The sequence below is a fragment of the Triticum urartu genome, chromosome 7A, assembly GCF_056163025.1.
Source record: "Triticum urartu cultivar PI428250 chromosome 7A, HENAU_Tu73, whole genome shotgun sequence".
NCBI classification, from domain to species: Eukaryota; Viridiplantae; Streptophyta; class Magnoliopsida; order Poales; family Poaceae; genus Triticum; species Triticum urartu.
Window position 1 is genome coordinate 78,437,157 of NC_141879.1, and position 21,876 is coordinate 78,459,032.

At 43.6% G+C, this 21,876-nt stretch overlaps 2 protein-coding genes and 1 long non-coding RNA gene across 6 annotated transcripts; all 3 read left to right on the forward strand.

Annotated features, from left to right (window-relative positions):
• The first annotated feature begins 10,453 nt into the window (after positions 1 to 10,453).
• On the forward strand, positions 10,454 to 15,455 carry LOC125551572 (tRNA-specific adenosine deaminase TAD3). 2 transcript variants are annotated; one of them, XM_048714825.2, is made up of 10 exons: positions 10,454 to 10,629; positions 11,249 to 11,328; positions 11,423 to 11,474; positions 12,093 to 12,163; positions 12,487 to 12,608; positions 13,118 to 13,200; positions 13,907 to 13,988; positions 14,252 to 14,713; positions 14,863 to 14,972; positions 15,055 to 15,455. In XM_048714825.2, exons 2-10 carry the CDS (start codon positions 11,271 to 11,273, stop codon positions 15,266 to 15,268), a joined length of 1,254 nt encoding a protein of 417 aa, XP_048570782.1. In that variant the 5' UTR covers positions 10,454 to 10,629; positions 11,249 to 11,270; the 3' UTR covers positions 15,269 to 15,455. The 2 variants fall into 2 exon arrangements, with proteins under 2 accessions (XP_048570782.1, XP_048570783.1); XM_048714826.2 differs by having other exon boundaries at positions 11,423 to 11,454.
• A 155-nt stretch (positions 15,456 to 15,610) lies between these two features.
• On the forward strand, positions 15,611 to 19,136 carry LOC147957967 (uncharacterized). The gene is made up of 6 exons (XR_015610343.1): positions 15,611 to 16,328; positions 16,424 to 16,568; positions 17,094 to 17,277; positions 18,256 to 18,337; positions 18,467 to 18,557; positions 18,755 to 19,136. It is a non-coding gene; the product is annotated as an uncharacterized LOC147957967 (long non-coding RNA).
• A 724-nt stretch (positions 19,137 to 19,860) lies between these two features.
• LOC125553819 (GDSL esterase/lipase APG-like) lies at positions 19,861 to 21,519 on the forward strand. Of its 3 annotated transcripts, none has more exons than XM_048717508.2 (5): positions 19,861 to 20,121; positions 20,207 to 20,334; positions 20,410 to 20,643; positions 20,749 to 21,004; positions 21,180 to 21,519. In XM_048717508.2, exons 1-5 carry the CDS (start codon positions 19,878 to 19,880, stop codon positions 21,371 to 21,373), a joined length of 1,056 nt encoding a protein of 351 aa, XP_048573465.2. In that variant the 5' UTR covers positions 19,861 to 19,877; the 3' UTR covers positions 21,374 to 21,519. The 3 variants fall into 3 exon arrangements, with proteins under 3 accessions (XP_048573465.2, XP_048573466.2, XP_087391201.1); XM_048717509.2 differs by having other exon boundaries at positions 20,440 to 20,643; XM_087535075.1 differs by having other exon boundaries at positions 20,207 to 20,643.
• Positions 21,520 to 21,876: the final 357 nt, after the last annotated feature.

Consider the following 21,876-nt stretch of genomic DNA (forward strand, 5'->3'; position numbering starts at 1 on the left):
TATCTTGCTAGGGTGGATGGTGAAGTCCACCGGATGGGGAATTCCACAGGTTACTAGCGAGGCTGGGTAGTCCAAGGCATATTTGAGGTGGTCCATAAATTCGCCAAGTTGAAATTAGGGAGAGATTGTTGCAATCAATGAAGGCTAACAATTTAACTTGTCGTGGTGCGAGCAGATGAGTCGACAAGAGGTGATCTACAACGAGCCAAGACCGGAGAAGCATAGTGGAGTCAAAATTAGGAAGAGATTGTTAGCAATAATCTTGTCCTAATAAAAATAGGTTTAAGCTAATCATAATGAGGGTGGCCGGTGATTAGGTGTCCTAGTTGTATACGGCTTGCATGTCGTGTGGTATTTTGAGCAGTAGCCTAATAGGAAATTAGGAGTTCAAGTATTAGACGTTTAGCTATGTCCGTGTAAGCGTTTGGAGTCCAGAATACTAGTCGGTTTAGGAGGTCCTTGGGTTGGCTCGTGCATATATAAGCACAGTCCTAGGACGTGACTTTATTGTATCAACGTGGAGAAAAAAGAAAATAAAAAAAAGAAAAACAAAGAGCACAACAAAAGCCCTTAACTATAGAAGTTTTTTGTGCATGTCTGTGTTGTAATTTGATGTGATCGATTCTATGAGCGAGTTCCAACATATCGCCTGCCTTGGACGACGTCTTCTATGGATTTTCAACCGGAGGCGCGCTCTTCCTCGTGCATGAAGACCGCACGTTCTCCCTCACGAGCCCTTCCTCTGCGGCGACCGTCATTCTCCTTGAGCCACCGTTCTAGTTTCCAACAGATAAGATCAGCAAGGTGGTGGTGCCCGATCATCTCGTCGCCGTTCTGCGCGATTCAATGGTCGCCCTCTATACTCACGGCGGCGGTGCAGCATGGGCCAGCACAAGATGCATGTGTAAGAACTAGCAAAAGAGTCCGTACGTTGCAACGGAACAAAAAAATAGCGCACATTCTTAACCCAATAACCATAATATGTTCATGCCCTTTATTTTAGCGAGGCATCATTTTTGTGGTGCCGCTTATCCTCCTTCTCACCCTCAGTGGCCTCAGTGTTCACACAAACCAAAGTGTGTTTGAATGTTGTTTTTCCCTGCCAGTTTTTTCAGAGGTGCTCATGTGTGGTTATCGATGTTTTCTTTCGTCTCTTTATGATTTTAGTGATTGTTTATTTGCAATTCAGATCGTCGCGGTACGAAAGAAAAACGGACGTGCCCTATAGGTTACATGTTTTCTTTTAAAATAATATTTTAAAATATTTAATAGATAAAAATAACATCATATTCAAATTCTACATATTTTTCTATTCAAATTTCATATATAACATGTTAAAATCGGAGTTACGGTTTAATAGATATGGATAATTAAGAAAAATATTTGTGTGACTTAAATATCTTCCAAAATAATATTTTAAAAATCTGTACCTATTAATAAACCAGCTATTGATTCTGGTCGTACGTCGTCGTTAATTTTGCAAAAAAGCCCCTAAAGTTTGGGTATTCAACGCGCAGTCCTCGTCATAAGTCAGGCCAAACCGGTGTGGAGGAGAGAAAAGAAAAAAAAATTAGCCAGCCGCACGACACTGCCTCCTCGATCCCATCTCCACCTCCTGCGCTGCCCGTCCCCGCCGCCGCCGCCTCCTGCCCCGCCCCGCGCCCCCTGCCGCCGCCACCTCCTGCCCCGCCCCGCCGTGCGCCGCCCCGTCGCGCGCTGTGCGGCTGCTCGCCGCGCTCTTGAAGGACCTCGAGGCCTGCTGCCCCGCCCGGCGCAACCACCTTGCTCGAGGTTGGGCGAGCGCGGAATCAGAGTTCGGGACGGCAGCGGACGGCGCTCCTCTCGGTCGTCCTCTTCCCGACGGCAGGCGAGGCAGGAGGACGCGGATCCGGCTGCTCCGGCGTGGATCCGAAGGCGGGGCGGAGGGATCGAGGAGGGGGAGCACGAGGCCAATGGAGAGGTGGCCAGGCGGGGTGTTGCGGTTGTCCATGGCGAAAACAACGTCGCTTCCCCGTGCCCTCGCACCGGTCCTCCGCCACCCCCTCGCCTCCCAACGCTCTAGGCCCGTCTCGAGCCGCCAGAAGCAACTACTGGTCTCTAGCCACCGCCCTCGCCTCACTCCTCCCCGGTCGTCGTTGCTGCCAAGGAAGTAGCTGGCAGAATGCGGCGAGCCCCGATCTCCTCCACAACAGCCGACGCCTCTTCCTCTAGCGAGCTCACCCTGTACGCGCCTTCTGCAGGAGCAGGACGAGGCTCCCAAACGCAGCGAGCTGCTTGCATAGGTCAGGTTGCTCCCTCCTGCTTCTCTGGCCCACCCATTCCTAGCAGTTTTATTAAAAAAAAATACTGATACGAAAATGTGTGTAGGCAGATCATTGTAGCATATAAATGGATTAGGCAATTGTTTTCCCCTGTGTTTGATAAGTTAGTAGCTCCAGTTATTTTTTATGGATGTTATTTACTTTTGGATACATTCCCATCTGAACAATCGAAGCTTGGGTAATACTGGATGTTATTATAGTCATGCCATCCCAGGAAAATACACAGGAGCTCTCGGGTGCTCCGCACCCCTATACGAAAAATATTCGTAAAAAATTCCCAGAAAACCAAAAAAATCCAAGATTTCGGGATGTCAAACCTGGTTTCCCAATCTACTTCCGTGTGAAATTTCGTGAAAAAATACCAAAAAACGTATTCGTGGCAAAGGAATTACTGCCTGGAAAAAAAATGTACCCAAACAGTGTTTTGCTATACATAGGAATTTTTTGTCTTTTTTGCCGCGAATATGTTTCCTGGTATTTTGTCACCAAATTTCGGACGGAAGTACATCGGGAACCTACGTTTGATATCCCAAAATCCCAGATTTTTTTTCAAATTTCTCGATATTTTTTTCCTGATATTGTACGTATAGGGGTGCGGAGCACCCGAGAGCTCTAAATCCTCGTCCTGCCATCCCAGTGTAATTTACTATCTACTTGCATGGATCCCTACACATAATGTATGTAATTTCTAACCAGTTCCAGATACTGTGTTGACTTTCTTTTCTAAAGATTGCCCCTAAGCTCATGGATACTTGAATGCCCTTTATTGACCATGTATTTGAGAGGCCACAGACTGGGTTTGCTTTGTCCCAAGATCATGGATACTTGAATGCCCTTTATTGACCATGTATTTGAGAGGCCACTTCTGATTGCTTTTGTATTTTTATGCATATTTTAAGCTTGTGGAACCCATTTATTTTCTCAAAAATCTCACTTGTGCATGCTAATCTCGGGAACTATATTCAGACATCCCTTGCCCCTCTTATGCGGGTCATTTTGCATTTTGCTTTTGTGTTAGAATAAGTAATTAATATTATGTAATCAGAACCACTTTTTGTTCGTATGAGATTGTCCTGTATGATAACTTGGTAAGGCATGAGAACATTTTTTATATGTCAAAAGTGGTCAATCCATAGAAGAATGCATGCTCCTAAGCCATGGGAGAAATTAGCAAACAGACAAAAGTTATCATTTGATTTTAGTGCTTTGAATAGGTTCATGCAAAAAGATAAAACTTTCAGATGTACATGGTATCACCCTCACCTCTGATGGCACAAGCGCTCTATTTGATGTTCTTCAGGAGAAGTTCAATATTACATTTAAGGAGAGAACACAGACATGGTGACACTCGATAAAGTGAAGCACTGGCCAGCCTTGCAAGAGAGGGAGTAGTCTGGGCCTATCATACAATGTAAATATGTTTTTTTACAAATGAATAAGCTTTGATTTTTTTGTATGAATTTCTATTTCATGTTGTCTAGGGGCTTAGCAAGGTGGACATGACTAATATTATTGTAGAAAGCACTGCAACTTTTGCCTCGAATGAAACAAGGTCTTTGGGTGGATTGTTGTGTGACATTTTCCCGTTGCAATGCACGGGCATTTTTGCTAGTATTTAACAAACAAAATAACATCATATTCAGATTCTACACATTTTTCTAATCAATTTTCATATATAACATGTTAAAATCGGAGTTATGGTTTAAAAGATATGGATAATTTAGAAAAACATTTGTTTGACTTATATATGATCGGCGGGTGAATTATCTAATACGTCAGGGGGGTTTCGTAAAAATATAAAATAACGGTTCGGTTATGACTTAAGTGTGTACTGCGGGTTAATTCATAGAAAATGCAGGGGGTTTTCTGCAAAAGTGCGTGACAGACGACCGAAACCCAATTTGTTTTATTATTAGGTAGAGATTAGGGAAAGATATAAGTGAAAAAATGAAAGCGTAAATTCGTGGGAAAAAGCGCATTGTGACGGTGAACCCACGGAGTCAATTCGTGCTTTATTATTAAAAAAATTAGGGATATATATATATATATAGGGAGGGATAGCAAAAGAGCCCGTGCGTTGCAACGGGAGAAAAAATTACACACACCCCTAGCCCAATAACGTGACTCAAGACCCCAATAGGTCCATGTTATTTATTTGAACACGACATCCCATCTCTATTGTCGCTTATTCATATCCCACCCTAGTTGATGATCGCCTCAGTGCTCACACAATCACAAGGCGTTTGAGTGTGGTCAATCCTAAGGCGTCTCTCTCCGCATAAGATGAGAAATCTGCTTTCCTTTTTCCCGTGCGAGGTTTTGCCAACACGTCTATGCGTTGTTATAGATAATTTCTTTCGTGTCAATCTAATTTTACCGAGGTATTCATTTTCAATCCGAGTCTACACCGATACGAAAGAGAGGCAGATCATGCACTATTGATTAATGTTGCACCATTAATAACATTTTTAAAATGGTTAACAAGTAAAAACATAATATTCAGATTCTACATATTTTTAATCGTTCCATATATAATACGGTAAAATTGAAGTTACAGTTTAAAGATATATGACTATTTTGAAAAACATATGATATGGATGCGGGTTACCTGAACCAAATGCCAATGTATTTTCCGCAAAGAACAAATAGTTTTTCTGGAGTCAGTAAAACATGCACACTGGTTGATTCGAGAATACAACAGGTTCTTTTTGCAAATAGTGAAACGTTATCTCTAGAATCACTTAAACGGGGATTGTGGGTTGATTTCAAGAAAAAATAAGGGGGTTCTCTGCAAAACGACACGACGGGCGGGCAGAAGCGTTCCCTACTTTATTAGTAGGTATAGATTTAGTGAGACTTGTATACATCAACACTTTGGTTGTAAGTTTCATACATGTCATCACACTTGTCGTTCCTCATCTATCCTCACGTGCCTCGTCGTTGTAGCCGGCTCACCGATACCAACAACCACTATTGTAACCTATTGTCGAAGCAGCCGACATTGTTGCATCCAGCTCGCTGCGAACCATCACTGGCATGATAATTTGCTAGGATCTGAAGTCTTGATTTTGATTATTGTAGGATGGTAATTTGTTTATGTTGGTTTTATCTTTTAAGAAGCAAGCAAATTATAGTTTGTACTAAATGTTTGACATTGTGCACGTATGCACTACAATATCGGAAGGGCAATAATACCCAATACATTGCCTTGCATGAGCTATCTTGGTATATTCTCTTGGATGATCGGCTACCAACCTCATTTTAATTCCATGCCTAGGTACTACTTCCTTTGTTTCTAAATATGTCTTTTTAGATATTTCAATATGGACTATATGTGGAGCAAACTCAGTGAATCTACACTCTAAACTACTTCTACATACATCCACATGTAGTCCATATTAAAATCTTTAAGAAGACTTATATTTAGAAAATGGAGGGAGTATTTTAATTCGGTGCCTAGGTAATACTCCCTCTGTTTCTAAATTAATTTTTTTTAGCTATTTCAATATGGACCACATGCGGAGCAAAATGAGTGAATGTACACTCTAAATTACGTCTACATCCGTGTAGTCCATATTAAAATCTATAAAAAGACTTATATTTAAAAATGGAGGAAGTATTTCATTCGGCATCGGTTGTTAAAACACTCAGTACCGGTGCAGCTTAATATGCAAAATTTGAGCTTTGTATTTTGAAGGAAAAGAAGGCTCGTGTATGTTGCAGTTGCTAAGCAAATGTAAACTTGTTTTGTCTACGCATGCTATGGAGATGATGTAGATAAGAAACGAATGGACCAGAAGAGATAAGGTTTGAAGGAAGATAATATAGGCGATGCGTAGGACCGAGCAGTGGACGTGTGTGTGCCCATGCAAGGCGGCTGATGCCCGGCTGTTTACAGTAATCCGGATGGATTAAGTCAATTCACAATCTCTTCGAGAAATCCCACACGCGCCCGAGCGCAACCTCCCTCTCAGGCGCCCCTCTCGTGCAGCCTATGGGAGCCTGAGCCCCGTGCTTCTCTTAGCTTCTATCCATGGTCTCATCTCTCCCCTCACCCTCTCTTTTATATCCTGAACAGGAAGCAATAGCTCCCCCCACCGCAGCAATGGCGCCTCCTCATGGAGCTCCGAACTACCGCTGTCACACGCCCGACCGACTCTGTAGCAGCAGGACCCAGCCGATGAGTCAGCTACTCTCCGTGTAGTACTGTGCATCGGCCGCCGAACTGCCGCCGTCACACGCCCAACCGACCCTGCATGTCGTCACAACAATGGCCTCGACTGCCTCTCGTCGCCTTCCTCTCTTCGTTCCTCGTCCGGTGGAGATTGGCATATTTTTAGCAGATTTTTGGGCCACTGCGCAGTGGATGGCCGGACGGCTGAGGCCCAAGTAGCAATGCTTCAGCCACGTGAGACGGTCTCAGGGCAAGGCCCAGGTAGTAGTGGGACGACAGATCGCGTACTACGAAAATTTTGCGACGTGGTTCCCCGAATCGAATTAGTACCACCTCGTGTATATGTGTAAATTCAAACTGAAAGCGTAAATTCACGAGAAAAAGCGTATTGTGACGGTGAACTCAGAGACTTAATCCGTGCTTTATTATTAGGGAGAGATTATGGTATAAGCGTTCCTACTTTCCTTTGGGAGGGCCGTGTGCATCTATTTATTGAGGGCAAACATGCCTTGCCGTGGCGTACAGAGAGACGAGAGAGAATCCCGTTCTGGTTCGGTACAGGAGGTATAGATAGATATGGGAGGGAGAGAGATAGAGAGAGTTTAAGATTACATGAGGAAAACAACTCAAACTCCAACACCCTCCCTTAATCTAAACTATCCTATATCGAGATTTCTCTCAAACTCTTCAAAAGACTTGGCCGGCAAGGCTTTGGTGAATCCATCGGCTACTTGATCCTTGGATGGAATGAACCATATGTCCAACTTCTTCTCTGCAACCCTTTCACGCACAAAATGAAAATCAATCTCAATGTGTTTGGTTCTACCATGAAACACTGGATTAGCAGAAAGATAGGTTGCTCCCAAGTTGTCACACCATAGACAAGATATACGAAGTTGCTTGATTCCTAACTCATGAAGCAAAGATTCCACCCAAATAATTTGAGTAGTTGCATTTGCTAGTGATTTGTATTCAGCCTCTGTACTTGATCTTGACATAGTGGCTTGTTTTCTGGCACTCCAAGAAATAAGGTTTGAACCAAAAAAACACTGCAAATCCTCCAGTTGACTTTCTATCATCAACACATCCTGCCCAGTCAGCATCAGAGAAGGCACTAACAAGTGTAGAATTAGAACGTCTGAACTGAAGTCCCAAACTCACAGTATGTTTAATGTATCGTACAATCCTTTTGACAGATGTCCAATGAGTGGAGGTAGGAGCATGTAAATATTGCCAAACCTTGTTTACAACAAATGATATGTCTGGCCGTGTCAAAGTCAAGTATTGTAAGGCTCCAACAACACTTCTATATTTTGTGCTCTCCTCTTCATTAAGAGCTTCTCCTTGATATGCTGAAAGTTGTTCTGAAGAAGACAATGGTGTAGATGAGGGTTTGCAATCCTTCATTCCCATACGAGTTAGAAGTTCAGTGGCATATTTTTCTTGATTCAATACTATGCCATCTTGAGTCTTCTTAACTTCAATGCCTAAGAAGAAATGTAAATCACCAAGATCCTTCAAAGCAAACTCTGAACTCAAATCACGCAGCAGAGCATTAGTGGCATTTTGTGAAGAGCTTGCAACTATAATATCATCCACATATATGAGCACAAAAATCATTGTGTTTGCCTTATTATAAATAAAGAGAGATGTATCTGCCTTGGACGGAACAAACCCAAGATGCTTCAAGTGTGAACTTAGCCTTGAGAACCATGCTCTAGATGATTGTTTCAGACCATAAAGAGCTTTGTCAAGCTTGCAAACATAATGAGGTGTTTGTTTGTATTCATATCTTGGTGGTTGCTGTTGGGGAACATAGTAATTTCAAAAAAAATTCCTACGCACATGCGAGATCATGGTGATGCATAGCAACGAGAGGGAAGAGTATCATCCACGCACCCTCGTAGACCGTAAGCGGAAGCGTTATGAGAACACAGTTGATGTAGTCAAACGTCTTCACGATCCGACCGATCCAAGTATCGAACGCACGGCACCTCCGAGTTCAGCACACGTTCAGCTCGATGACGTCCCACAAACTCCGATCCAGCAGAGCTTCACGGGAGAGTTCCGTCAGCACAACGGCGTGTTGACGGTGATGATGTTGCTACCGACGCATGGCTTCTCCTAAGCACCGCTATGATATGATCGAGGTGGATTATGGTGGAGGGGGCACCGCACACGGCTAAGGGATCAATGATTAACTTGTGTGTCTAGAGGTGCCCCCTGCCCCCGTATATAAAGGAGCAAGGGGGGAGGCTGGCCGGCCCTCTATGGCGCGCCAGGAGGAGGAGTCCTCCTCCTAGTAGGAGTAGGACTCCCCTCTTTCCTACTCCTACTAGGAGGGGGAAAGGAAGGGGGAGAGGGAGAAGGAAAGGGGGGCGCCGCCCCCCTCCTAGTCCAATTCGGACCAGAGGGGGAGGGGCGCGCGGCCTGCCCTAGGCCAGCCCTCTCTTTCTCCACTAAGGCCCATAAGGCCCATTATTTCTCCCGGGGGGGGGGGGGCGGTTCCGGTAACCCTCCGGCACTCCGGTTTTCTCCGAAATCACCCGGAACACTTTCGGTGTCCGAATATAGTTGTCCAATATATCGATCTTTACGTCTCGACCATTTCAAGACTCCTCGTCATGTCTGTGATCATATCCGGGACTCCAAACTACCTTCGGTACATCAAAACACAAAAACTCATAATACCGATCGTCACCGAACTTTAAGCGTGCGGACCTTACGGGTTCGAGAACTATGTAGACATGATCGAGACACGTCTCCGGTTAATAACCAATAGCGGAACCTGGATGTTCATATTGGCTCCCACATATTCTACGAAGATCTTTATCGGTCAAACCGCATAACATCATATTTGTCATCGGTATGTTACTTGCCCGAGATTCGATCGTCGGTATCTCAATACCTAGTTCAATCTCGTTACCGGCAAGTCTCTTTACTCGTTCTGTAATGCATCATACCACAACTAACTCATTAGTTACAATGCTTGCAAGGCTTATAGTGATGTGCATTACCGAGTGGGCCCAGAGATACCTCTCCGACAATCGGAGTGACAAATCCTAATCTTGATCTGTGTCAACTCAACAAGTACCATCGGAGACACCTGTAGAGCACCTTTATAATCACCCAGTTACGTTGTGACGTTTGGTAGCACACAAAGTGTTCCTCCGGTAATCGGGAGTTACATAATCTCATAGTCATAGGAACATGTATAAGTCATGAAGAAAGCAATAGCAGTAAACTAAAAGGATCAAGTGCTAAGCTGACGAAATGGGTCAAGTCAATCACATCATTCTCCTCATGATGTGATCCCGTTTATCAAATGACAACTCATGTCTATGGTTAGAAAACATAACCATCTTTAATCAACGAGCTAGTCAAGTAGAGGCATACTAGTGACAATCTATTTGTCTATGTATTCACACATGTACTAAGTTTCCGGTTAATACAATTCTAGCATGAATAATAAACATTTATCATGATATAAGGAAATATGAATAATAACTTTATTATTGCCTCTAGGGCATATTTCCTTCACTATTCACGTGGGTGCGTTTGTATTTTCGCTAACATAGTCACAACATATTATTTATTGTGTTAAAATACTACTTTTCTCTCCAGAGATGCTATCGAAGATTGTTGTTAATTGCATGTATGGGTTTTCTTACGGGATAAATAATCCGAACAGGGATGGGGATAGGATTATTTTTATTCCCGCAGACAGATATAAGGATGTCATGGAGACGGGGATGGGATCCAATACCCGTATGAATAATCCCCGTTAGCAGCCTGACCGTTGTGCTCTCACGAGAAATTGGGATTATGCAATGGATAATCCCCATTGCCAGCCTGACCCCGTTCAAAACGCACATGCGCCGTCGTGGGCTGGGCCCTGGAAAGCCAGTGGGCCTAGATTGGCCGTCCTTGTCCTGTCTTGCGTTCCCTTCCTCAATCAAAGAAAAGCCCACTCTCCCTCCCCGTTTCCACCGCCGGCGGAAGGATCGGAGAAACACGCCTTAGGGTTTGGCTCCGCCCGCCCACGCCGGCCGGGAGGCGCTCCCCGACCTGAGGCCGTGAGCTCCTCTGCCGCCCCCAAGGAGCATCTTCTACCCGAGCACGGAGAACCACAAGGTCAGCCGGTCACCCGCCCCCTCTCGCCCCTCTCAGGCTGTTTCGTCCCAAATGCGTTGATGAATCGTATTGAGATTGAACCTGTGATTATCGCAACGCTTTGTTGAATCATAGCCCTGTGACTCAAAATATTATGGATCTACTGGAGCCGGTTGCACTATGGAGTATGGCATTTGTAGTTGCCAGCCCCAGCCCCCGCCCCCAGAACCAAACACGCCTAGGATGCTGCTGTAGTTTGTAATTCTATTTTTTGTGTACTCCAGTGTTGACATTGGTTTTGGATAAGCTGAATCGGAGTTTGGAGGCGCACTTATATTCCTGATGTCATGATGCGCCTCATGCCCCGTGCGTGGTTAATTAGGTTGGTTTTGTTTTTTCATGGTTGATGCTTGTGTGCTCTTAACTCAACACATGATACCTGCGCCAACTCTTTGGCTCGGACCTCCACATTATCCGCGGTTACTTACTCGCCTCCTCTATTTGTTGAATTTATCAATCCACTTCTTCCTTGTCCTGTTTATTGCTTTTTTACTGGTCCAGTGCCACAGGTTGCAATTTTAGATCAACCAATTTCTCGCATTAAGAATCAGACAGTGAGTTCTTTGTTTCTTGACTTCAGTTTCCATTTAAATTTGGCCACCATGGTGTGGGAGCTTATCGAGGTCGCCGGCAACCTAACTCCCCTCCCACATTCTACAGGTACCTCTTTTAATTACTAATTTATTACTATAGTTGTTTTTGTTGCTATTCTATTACCATATTCTCACTATTCTTTTTTTCCTTTCGTTGCCAGTTGATGTTGTGGCTGCGAAGATTGAATCCAAGGTAGCCAATACTGTCATTAGGTACATGAATTTGCTCCTATTCGTTGTTTATTCAGCTGGTATTTTTGGTTAGGATTTATCAGTAGAGGATTGCAACTAACAAGGTTATTCTGTGGACAGTATTACTGACTATTCCTTCTTTTTTGTCAAACTAATTGATGGCAAGAACATATTAATATTTAAGGATTGCTTTTATTCAATGGTGTACCTTTGGAATGATGTTTTTTTTGTTTAATGCTAACTCTGAGTAAAAAATAGCTGTCGTGTTCGGCCGATTACAGCATAAAGAGGAATTCAATTTCAATTCATATTTGCTTAATACAGCTTAGTAACCTTTTGAATTCAAGTTTTAGACCACAACTTGTGGATACAAATTTCAAAAGTAAATAAAATAATTTTATTGTTCAAGTGGCAATTTTGTTCACAAAAGTGGAATTGTGGATTAGTAAATTTATCTACATAGAAAAGTGACATAAAATTCGAGTCCCACTTTTTGTTTAATTTGTAATTGTATTTTGTTTCACAATTCCATGCTTAAGTGCTATTATGTGAATGTTGTTGGCTTGTGTGGACACAAACTTTAAAAATCATTTTGGTAATATTCTAGGCAGTGACTTGTTAGTGTGAGTGACATTTCAGGCAACTTAATCAGGTGTGCCCACTGGAGAATCTGCGGCATGTTAAGCGGGTGCGTCGTCGTATTCAGTGTGGTAGTATATACACTTTTATCTAGTTCTCTATTATTTTCTGTTTGCCCTTTGAGTGCATACTTTCATAATGTCATAAAATGGAGCACATGATCACTGAAGCCATTGTATAGCTCCATATATACTTCCAAGCTTACCATGTCAGAGCTATTAATAGTCAACTAATGCTAGCACAACCATCTATAGGTTGGATATATATATATATAAAATGAGCAACTCACCATGTTGAAAGCTCTGTATAACATGTGACCAGTAGGAGTATGTCAAAAAAATTTGGTGCTCTCTCTTCCCTGTGTAATTTTTCCTTATTTCTATTACTTTGACAGAAAAATCCGAGTTATCGATCATCTTATGCCTTTCCACTGAATCTGAAAGTGGTAAGAATGGGTTTCCTGAGGCTGTACAGAAGGTAGTGAAGGCTTACCAGTTGAGTCCTTTCATTGCAAAAGTAAGTATCCTTGTGGAATTGAACTCCTATCACTTTGGGTCAGCTTTTCACTTTGTCCAAATAAGCACATTAAAATGGCTACCTGCTAGTTCCTCCCTCTGTAAAGAAATATAAGACCGTTTAGATCACTACTTTAGTGATCTAAAAGGCCTTATATTTCTTTACAGAGAGAGTACTATCCAGTAACCTTCGTGAGATTTATTATGCACTCATCATGGATGAAAATGTAGTCTCTAGTTTGATCTGCGCGGCAACCACCAAGTTTTCTGTGTCTGACCTGTTGTCAGTCTGATAGAAATGCATTACATAGTCCGGAATGCACTTACATCAGGAGCATTGGTTAAATACATTGTATTTTGTTTTGCGAAAAATGTGGATCATAATGATAGTAGATAAAGCTGTAGCCAAATAGTTATCAGTCGTCATGTATCAATATAGAATGAACTGGATCTTTTTACAGGTGAAGCCTGTCGTATGGTGATATTTGATATTTGCAATGTCTTCCACAGGTTGCCAGCTATCCTGCTATGTCGAAAGAGGAATGGGAGGAACAGTGCAAACTCTGGCCAACTTCTTATCATCCCCTGCATGAGTATGTTCTGTTTCTGTTTCATATGTTGTATTTTCTGTGTTCTACTTTTTTTATGCCATTGGTTACTCCTGTCTTGTACACTTTATTTGCTTTGACCAAATGGACAGACCACTTGTGTAGCATGAAACACACCCTCTTAATTGGCATACAAGCCAAATTTAGCCTGTCATGGTTAACCAAATGGGCTCAAAATGTTGGCAAGGATTTCCATTCCTTGTTATGGTCCTTGGCAGTGCTATCCTTAGGTATGAGTACTTAACAACCCGCTTTCTCAACTAAGATTGTGCCCAGCTTAGAAAGAGGTTCAAGCATGTGTAACTCTGTTCAAGGGAGGGTCTGTAAGGCAAAAATACTCCCTCCGTTCCAAAATAAGTGTCTCAAGCTTAGTACAACTTTGTACTAGAGTTAGTATAAAATTGAGACACTTATTTTGGGACGGAGGAAGTAGGAAAATAGGATAGGATTGTAACTTGACATATCAGTCATAAGCAATTGACTAATTGAATCATAAATTTGCAATGTGTAACTTGCAGTATTACTGCATACCTCCCATAGGAATGTTTTCTACTTCTGATGGAAAGTTAAGATTGCTCATATAGATTATTGTCTTTGGAAGCAATTTAAATTGCAACTTATAAGCACAGTAAATGCCATGTCGTAACTCATATGTTAGCTTTTCTGATGCACTTTTCTCTTAATGTTGCAGCACTGGTGGTTCATCTGGATTTAAAGAGGATGAATTACCATCAATATTTGATTGCATGAGGACTGCTATCCAGTTATCAGAGGTGGCCACTCCTGATTGTGCACTATTTATTTATTGCTAGATTACTCTACTGATTCCCATTATTATTTTTCTAAATATTGTTGTTAGTATTCATTGAGAACCTTTTTCAACCCTCATGCGAAGGCGCAATATACTCTATTAACTCTAGCAAGGATACGATGTCTATTGTTTTTCTTATTTATATTATGTGATTTTAGTTTGCTGGTTCTTTGTTATAGATCATATATTTTTGTGTTAACTTCTGCATGGGTGAGCTTTCCCCAGGTGGGCAACACGGCCATTATTGTTGATCCATCAAGTATGCAAATAATTTCAAAGGCTACAGATCAAACACACCAGCATGATGCCTTCCAGAAAAGGAACAGATGTGTCAATGTGGAAGCAGATGGTGGCCGCTCTTTGGCTGAAACAGCTGGGGCTAATGATGGCAGGTTGTTGCTGTCAAGCTCCCATGTTCGCAATGGCTTGAACATGGAGGTCTCATGTATGGACCCGTGGGGATGGACAAAACAGAGGTCTTCTGAGCAGAAGACTTTGTCCTCTGAAGGTGGTTTTCTTTGGCATCCTCTGAGACATGCTGCCATAGTTGCCATTGAAAATGCTGCCGAGAGAGATCGAATGATGTTCCATACTTCAACTTCTCCAACAACCGAATTAGACTTAAATGGCGATATGGATAATTGTTCTGATAATGAACCAGCAAAGCGGCCAAAGATAGTTACAAAGGTGAGCCCTGTTACATATATCTTGCCTTCGATTGTTGCCAATTCGCTTTAATAACCCTTGGACACTTACTACTGTAACACAGGACTGAAAATGATGCATATTTGTTGTTCTCCCCATCTTGTTCTAACAAGTTTGAACTTGAACATCAGGATAAAGAACAAGCTGAGCATCAAGAATGTGGGAGTGACTTGTCTGGAACAAACAGACCATATCTCTGCACAGGATTCGACATCTACCTTGTTTGGGAACCCTGCACAATGTAGGAGTATATTATAGAGTATGGCATCATTTTCTGGTTGTTGCTTACTGTTTAGGTTGCTGACATGTTTGTTTATTTGAAGGTGTGCTATGGCACTTGTACATCAAAGGTTCAAGCGTGTCTTCTATGCTTTCCCTAATCCAATCACTGGAGCGCTGGGCAGTGTCTACAGATTGCATGGGGAGAAAAGTTTAAATCACCATTACTCCGTGTGTAGGGTAAAAATGCCAGAGCCAGATCTGAATGTTTCAAGTGATTACCCTGAAAAAGGCTGCTCAGATTTTGTACCATCCTAGTTCTTGAAAATCTATGAGCTTTTCTAGGCTACTTGCTTGTGGTTCGTCATCTTCGCTTTGCGAGGGCCATGGCAACGGTGGGTTTCTGGTTCCTCTCTGCTTTGTCAGGACGGTGGTGTTGGTTCTTTGTCCAGAGACCCTGTGATGGTTGCCCTGCGTATTTTCCATATAACTGTCTTATTTGCCTTGCCTGTGAGCATTCACTTGCGACAACACTTTGGGGGTTGTCGCCTTCTCTCTTCCAGGTGTTGTGGTGCTTGGCTTCTGCTATTTGTACCTTCTCCATCTGGGTGTCAGGCAAAACACCAGGAGCCTTTTCTGAAGTTTGGTGATGTAGAACAGCAAAAGCTCCTGTGAACGGCCATAATGTATTTTCCTTCTTATTTCTTCCCTGGCACAGATACCTCTTCAGATCACTACTAGGAAAAACCTTTTACACAGGATCTTATCAGCAGCGCGGTATAAAAAGAGACGCTACTGCTAATTTGTAGTAGCGCGGGTTATAAACCCACACTACTACTAAATTGATAGTAGTAGCGCGGTGTATAAACCCACGTTACTACTAAATGGTCTTCACCGTGCCCGACGGAACAAGCAGTAATAGTAGCATGGGGTATAAACCCACGCTATTACTAACTTCGTAGTAGTAGCGCGGTGTATAAACCCCACGCTACTACGTCGTCTCATCGTGCCGCCCGCGACATAGAGAAGAGAGCAGCCATCAATTTTTCTTTACTCGTTGGCCCGGTAAAATTTTCTATCTTGGAGAGAGCTACCGTCTCGTCGCCTTCCCTCCTCCCAGTCCTAGATCGCCGCCGCCACCCAACGTCGACCTCGCCGCCGGCCATGGCCTCCACTCTCTCCCCCACAGCCTTCGCCACCACCCTCTCCCATCCAATCCCCTCACTAGAAGACAATAGAAGAGAGAGGTCGAGCGGCGGCCATGGCGCCGCCAGATCCATCCGCCGTCGTCAAGGTCCTGGACGGAGATGCTCGCGAGCTGGCTTCTGCTCGCCCGCGACGCACGCAGCTCTTCCTCAGCCATCTCTTGCCCATCAAGGTAATCTCTTTCCCATCTTCTCCTCTTCGATCTGCTCTTCTCACCTTCCCTTCCCTTCCCCCCTTCCCTGATACGTCGTTCCCTTCAACACGCAGGTGCAGGCACGCGGCAGACACCACCAGTGCCCAACCCTAGCCAGCGGAGCGGCGCGGCGCACACCGGCATTGATGCTGGCCGTACCTCGGAGCGGAGACGTTAGGCCTGCTCCTGGTCGACTTCCCATGCCTGCCCGCGCCTCTGGTAAGCCTCTCCACTCTTCTCTATGATCTCTCATCATCAGTTGGCTGGTAATCTTATTATTCCTCCTGCTTGCTGGGTGCCGTAAAAATTAGTGACAGACTGAAACTTTCAGCAGAGATATAAATCAACGTTTATGAGCGACCCTCACCGCGTGGAGCTGTGGTCCTCGTCTAAATCGAACGTGTACAGATTATTGTAGGCAACTATCGTGTTGTATCATCTGTAAATGCTCAGTTCGTGCGGGAGTTTTTTTCCCAATGTGCAGTGCCGACCGTGCAGAGGCCGGGAGTCAAGGCGGAGGATGAGATCGGGAGGCCCCGCGGCTCCACGCCGGCATTGTCGCCGCCGCCTCACAAGTTGTAACCAATATAGAAAAGCTATATGACTCGATCCAGGATCTCCCGGCTCTCTCTGATCCCGTCTCACCATAAACTTTTAATCTTTTTTCTTTTGAGTAGAATTTTAATCTTTTTAGTTCCAAGTTCTGAACATATGAAGATCCAACATCTAATTTATTTCTCATAGATGAGTGATGGACGATGCAGCGGAGGAGGCATACCGATGGCAGGTTGTAGCAAATCAGGAGGCCGCCGCCGTCGGCGGACGCTGCCGAGTGGAGAAACTACGTGGATGGTGGACGCTGCCGAGTGGAAAAACTACAGCGGACTGGTGAGATAACTGAAATTTCATAACAGCGACTCCATGCATGGTATGTTCCCCTTTTGCCATATTTTACGTACGCATCTTATATATTCTTTGAGATCTAAGCCCTTAGAGACAATAGATTCTGATCTTCTGGTCTTTGCCTGCTGATGCTTTTATTATTCAAAGTGGTTCAGTTCCAGTACGTACAGACGGGCCATATTATGACTTGCAGGATTTTTTTTTACTTTTGTACATTCTCATTTTAGTTTTCTTGCGATAGCACACTAATTAACAGAAAAACCTTATGGCATATGACCTTTTCTATGTGTGACGTATATGTAAAGTTAGTTTTCTCTTAAAAAAAATCATCCGTCGATAAGCTGAATTAGAGGGAAATTCATGGAAAGTGAACCAGCATACAAACCATAGTAATAATCCCAGTGAACTAGCTCTACAGACTAGCATACATGTTATTTAGAAACAAGGGGTTTGCCATGCTACAACAGATTCCTGACTAAATTTATCTATTCTACTTGGTCTTTTGATTTGAAACATCTATATATTCCTCATAAACATATTGGTTTTGCTACTAGCAGTAGGTGCTTTCTTTGTTCTGCAGCTGGGATTTCAGTAAAAAAAATGTTTAACCTTCAGTGAATATGCACAGTACCACGACTTTGTTCCGCAGCTCGCACGCCGCATCTGTGGCGAGAGGGCCTAGGCTGCTCTGTGCGCGTCGTCGTCTTAGCCAGTTGTGTTAATCGGTGGAAATGCGAGAGGGACACGCCTCACTAGTAATCTTGTTGATTGCCTCTGAACCTGAATGAACAGCCTTGCTTGTTTAGTTCTGTGTGTCCATATGATTTATGCTTTGCTGTTTTATCCTGTTGTTCCTTTTGATCCCTGTGACTGTTGCAATCAACTCTCACATGTACCATGATGCTAACTGGTAAATTAGGACAAGAGATGTTTCTATTTTGCACTGCTCATACTGTACATACTGTGATTCATCTGATGGGTTTCTTGCACCTGCAAATGACAGCGTCATGATGTTGTCAACGGTGTGGCTGAGGCAGAAGGTGTAACCAAATATGATGCAGGTGAAGCTGCTGCAGATCAGAAAGGTGAACACATGTTCGCCTGTATTAAGATATTTTCAGTAATTTGAAGCTGAAATGATATCCTGTAGCGAACTGGGATTATGGTCTGTCTCTTAAACTATCTTTGATCTTGTCCATAATGCTTCCCTGCAGAGCAAAAAGGTTCAACAACCATGAAATCCTAGCTGAGGACGTGCGAGACTGGGATATAGCCAGTGATCGGGGGCAAGGGCAGCGTGCGCAGGTGCTTTCTTTGTTTTCAATCTAATTATTGTGTGTTATTATCTTGAATACATTTCTTTTTTAATTTATTTTCAGTCTTCCAAGCCTGGACATAGTTATTGTATCTTATTATCGTCTTTGGAAGTGGCCGGACCCTTCCGTGAACCTTGCGCAAGCAGGAGCTAACTAACAAGTTTTCACTTTCTCGACTGGGTGCAGGGTGATCGACAAGGACTACTGCGGCCCGATGGGAGTCGTGCTCTTCAACTACTCGGAGGCAGACTTCACCGTGAAGCCCCTCGACCGCGACATACAGATTATCGTCCAGGTGATTGCGACGCAGGAGGTCCCCAGGGTGGAGGACCTCGACGCCACCGTCCGGACGTCACCGAGGTGGAGGACGACGCCATCGTCCGGAGTTCCTCAAGGTGGAGGACCTCGACGCTTTGTACATACATCTAGAGAAGTGGTCTGGTTAGGTTGGTGGTGAAACGCTAGGGAAGGTACCAACCTTTAGGTGATGGTTGTGTGTGTCCTCGTGATCTCTTCGAGTTGAGATGTTGAATGATGCATCCATGAACACTACAAGTGTTAAGATGGTTCTGTGAAATTTATTTTGCACTGGACGTGTCTCTGATCTCCATTCATGAATACTGCATCTATTTTTATTTTTTTTTAATTCCTAATTTGCTACTAGTAGCGTTGGGAAAAAAGTGCCCTGGTATTGTATACACGCTATTAATAAGGCGCTGGTATTGTATGCACGCTACTACTACTTCATTAGTAGTAGCGCGAGTCTGTAATAGCAGTAGCGTGGGTGGCACACGCTACTACTAACAAAGTTAGTAGTAGCGCGGGTTCCTCCCACGCTACTACTAACTATTAGCTGTAGCGCCTTATTAATAGCGCCGGTACCCGCGCTGCTGATACACCTAAAACCCGCGCTGTTGCTAGCCTTTTTCCTAGTAGTGGATGCTTATACAGTATACTTATCCAAAAGCAGAAGAAAGCATCTGTTTCTCCGTTGCTGGTTTATAGTACACTGTATGTGTTTCTTATTTCTACACGGTATGTGTTTCCTTTTTCTTTTTTGTAAAGACGGCATGTGTTTCGTGTGGGTGATCCTGGTCTAGCTAGAAGCTAGCGTGTAGATCACGCGCCCTGTAGTTTTCTTACCACTTTATTAGTTTGTTTCTATTTGGCACATCATGCTAGTTTTCTTTTTGTAAAGTTTTCTTTCTTTACACGAGAGCAGCAGTATTTTCTTCTCTTCTAGACAACTCCAACTAAAAGTAGTAGCTAGTTTAGCAGGCCACAATGGCAACAAGTCTCGCAGGCTACAATGGTGTCGAGGTGCTTGCTGCTCCTGGCTATCTTCCTTTTGACGCAGCCAACGGGGCAGAGCAGCGAGGAAGGGCCGGCAGTTCCGGCGCTGATGGTGTTCGGCGACTCGCTGGTGGATGTAGGCAACAACAACTACATCTTCACCATCGCAAAAGCCAACTTCCCTCCCTATGGCAGGGACTTCAAAGACCATGTCGCCACAGGAAGGTTCTGCAACGGCAAGCTGCTTATCGATTTCATAGGTTTGCCCGAGACTATCTTGTCACACAGCTGTGACTTCACGATGTATATCTTGCGTTTACAATGTGATTTGTGTGTTGGTTGCAGCTGAAAAGGTTGGGTTCGATGGCTCTCCGCCAGCATATCTCAGCCCAGAAGCATCAGGACAGAACCTTCTTCTTGGAGCTAACTTTGCGTCTGCTGCATCTGGCTACAATGGCCATGGGACTCTGATTGTAAGTATCATCGATGAGTGTCCATTCTTGCAAATATATGTATCACTTTATTATTATAATAATAGCTTACTGCAGAGAGCCATCTCTGTCTCTCAACAATTGAAGTACTTCAAAGACTACCAAGCTAAGCTGGCGGTGGTGGCTGGGAGCAGCCATGCTCGCTCCATCATTCGGGGCTCACTCTACATCATCTGCGCCGGTTCATGTGACTTTGTCTACAACTATTACATCAACCCTTTCCTCGACATGAACCAAACCGCTGAACAATTCTCAGACCGCCTCGTCGGGATGTTCAACAACAGTGTGACAGTAATCTATAAACGCCAAACCTAAGCTCTTCTATAGCTTGATCAACAAAGGATATATAGATGGTTAAAATCATGTACCTTCTTCTCAATCTTGAATTGATTTTAGCAACTTTACGACATGGGAGCCCGACGCATCGGCGTGTTCTCCCTGCCACCCTTTGGTTGTTTTCCCATGGCGATCACGTTGTATGGTCATGGGAGGAGCGGATGTGTGGCTAGGCTCAACAACGACGCCCAGTATTACAACATGAAGTTGAAAGCTGCTGTTGACTCACTATCAAAGAAGTACCATGATCTCAAGATTGTGGTTCTCGACATGTATACACCTTTCTACAACCTCGCTACCTCTCCTGTATCGCGAGGTAGGATATAAAATCTACTACCCCTGTACACTAATATATGAAGTTTTTGCAGTTTACAAAAATGTCTTACATTAGTTTACATAGGGAGTACTTATTTATGATCGGAATGATGCATGGCATACATTTTTTTTGTCTTCTAACCACATCTGGCTTATGTACGGGTTTCACGCTGTAGGGTTCACCGAGGCGAAGCGGGCCTGCTGTGGCACAGGGACGGTGGAGGCGTCAATCCTTTGCAACCCCCTGTTACCTGGGACTTGTCCGAGCGCACATACATATGTGTTCTGGGACGTTTGGCATCTGTCAGAGGCAGCAAACAAAGTTATTGTGGACTCTCTCGTAGATGAAATCAACAACCTGGTTGCATAAACCCACTAGATTGTACAGTAGACATGCAGGCTTGATGCTACATTGCTTCAAGTATCCAGAAAGAAAATAATAGCGGTGGACTATGATGTGAAAAGGGCGTCAACATTCACCTTGCATACCATGTCAAGAGGTTGTGGTTTAATTAAGCATCCATTTTTTTACTATGAAAAGCAAAACCAGAAGGCCTGAGTGCCACCTAAGAGCGGAAACACTTTGGGCACAAGTTTTCCCTCGAACAGATCAAAAGCCAAAATTTGGGGTGTACGAGGGGAGACAAGTATCTCTATGCCAAAGTTACACAACAAGAATAGATTGATACTATGGATGCTGGCAATATTTTTGTACTTTCGAATTAAATAACAACGGCAAGGTAACAATATGTAAAAGTGACTAAAATGAGGAGGTTGTGATAGTTGAAAACAACGCATAGGGTTCATAGGTTTACTAGTATCAAGTCTCAGCATTCATAACTTAATTAAAATACATGATGTGTAATCTCACAA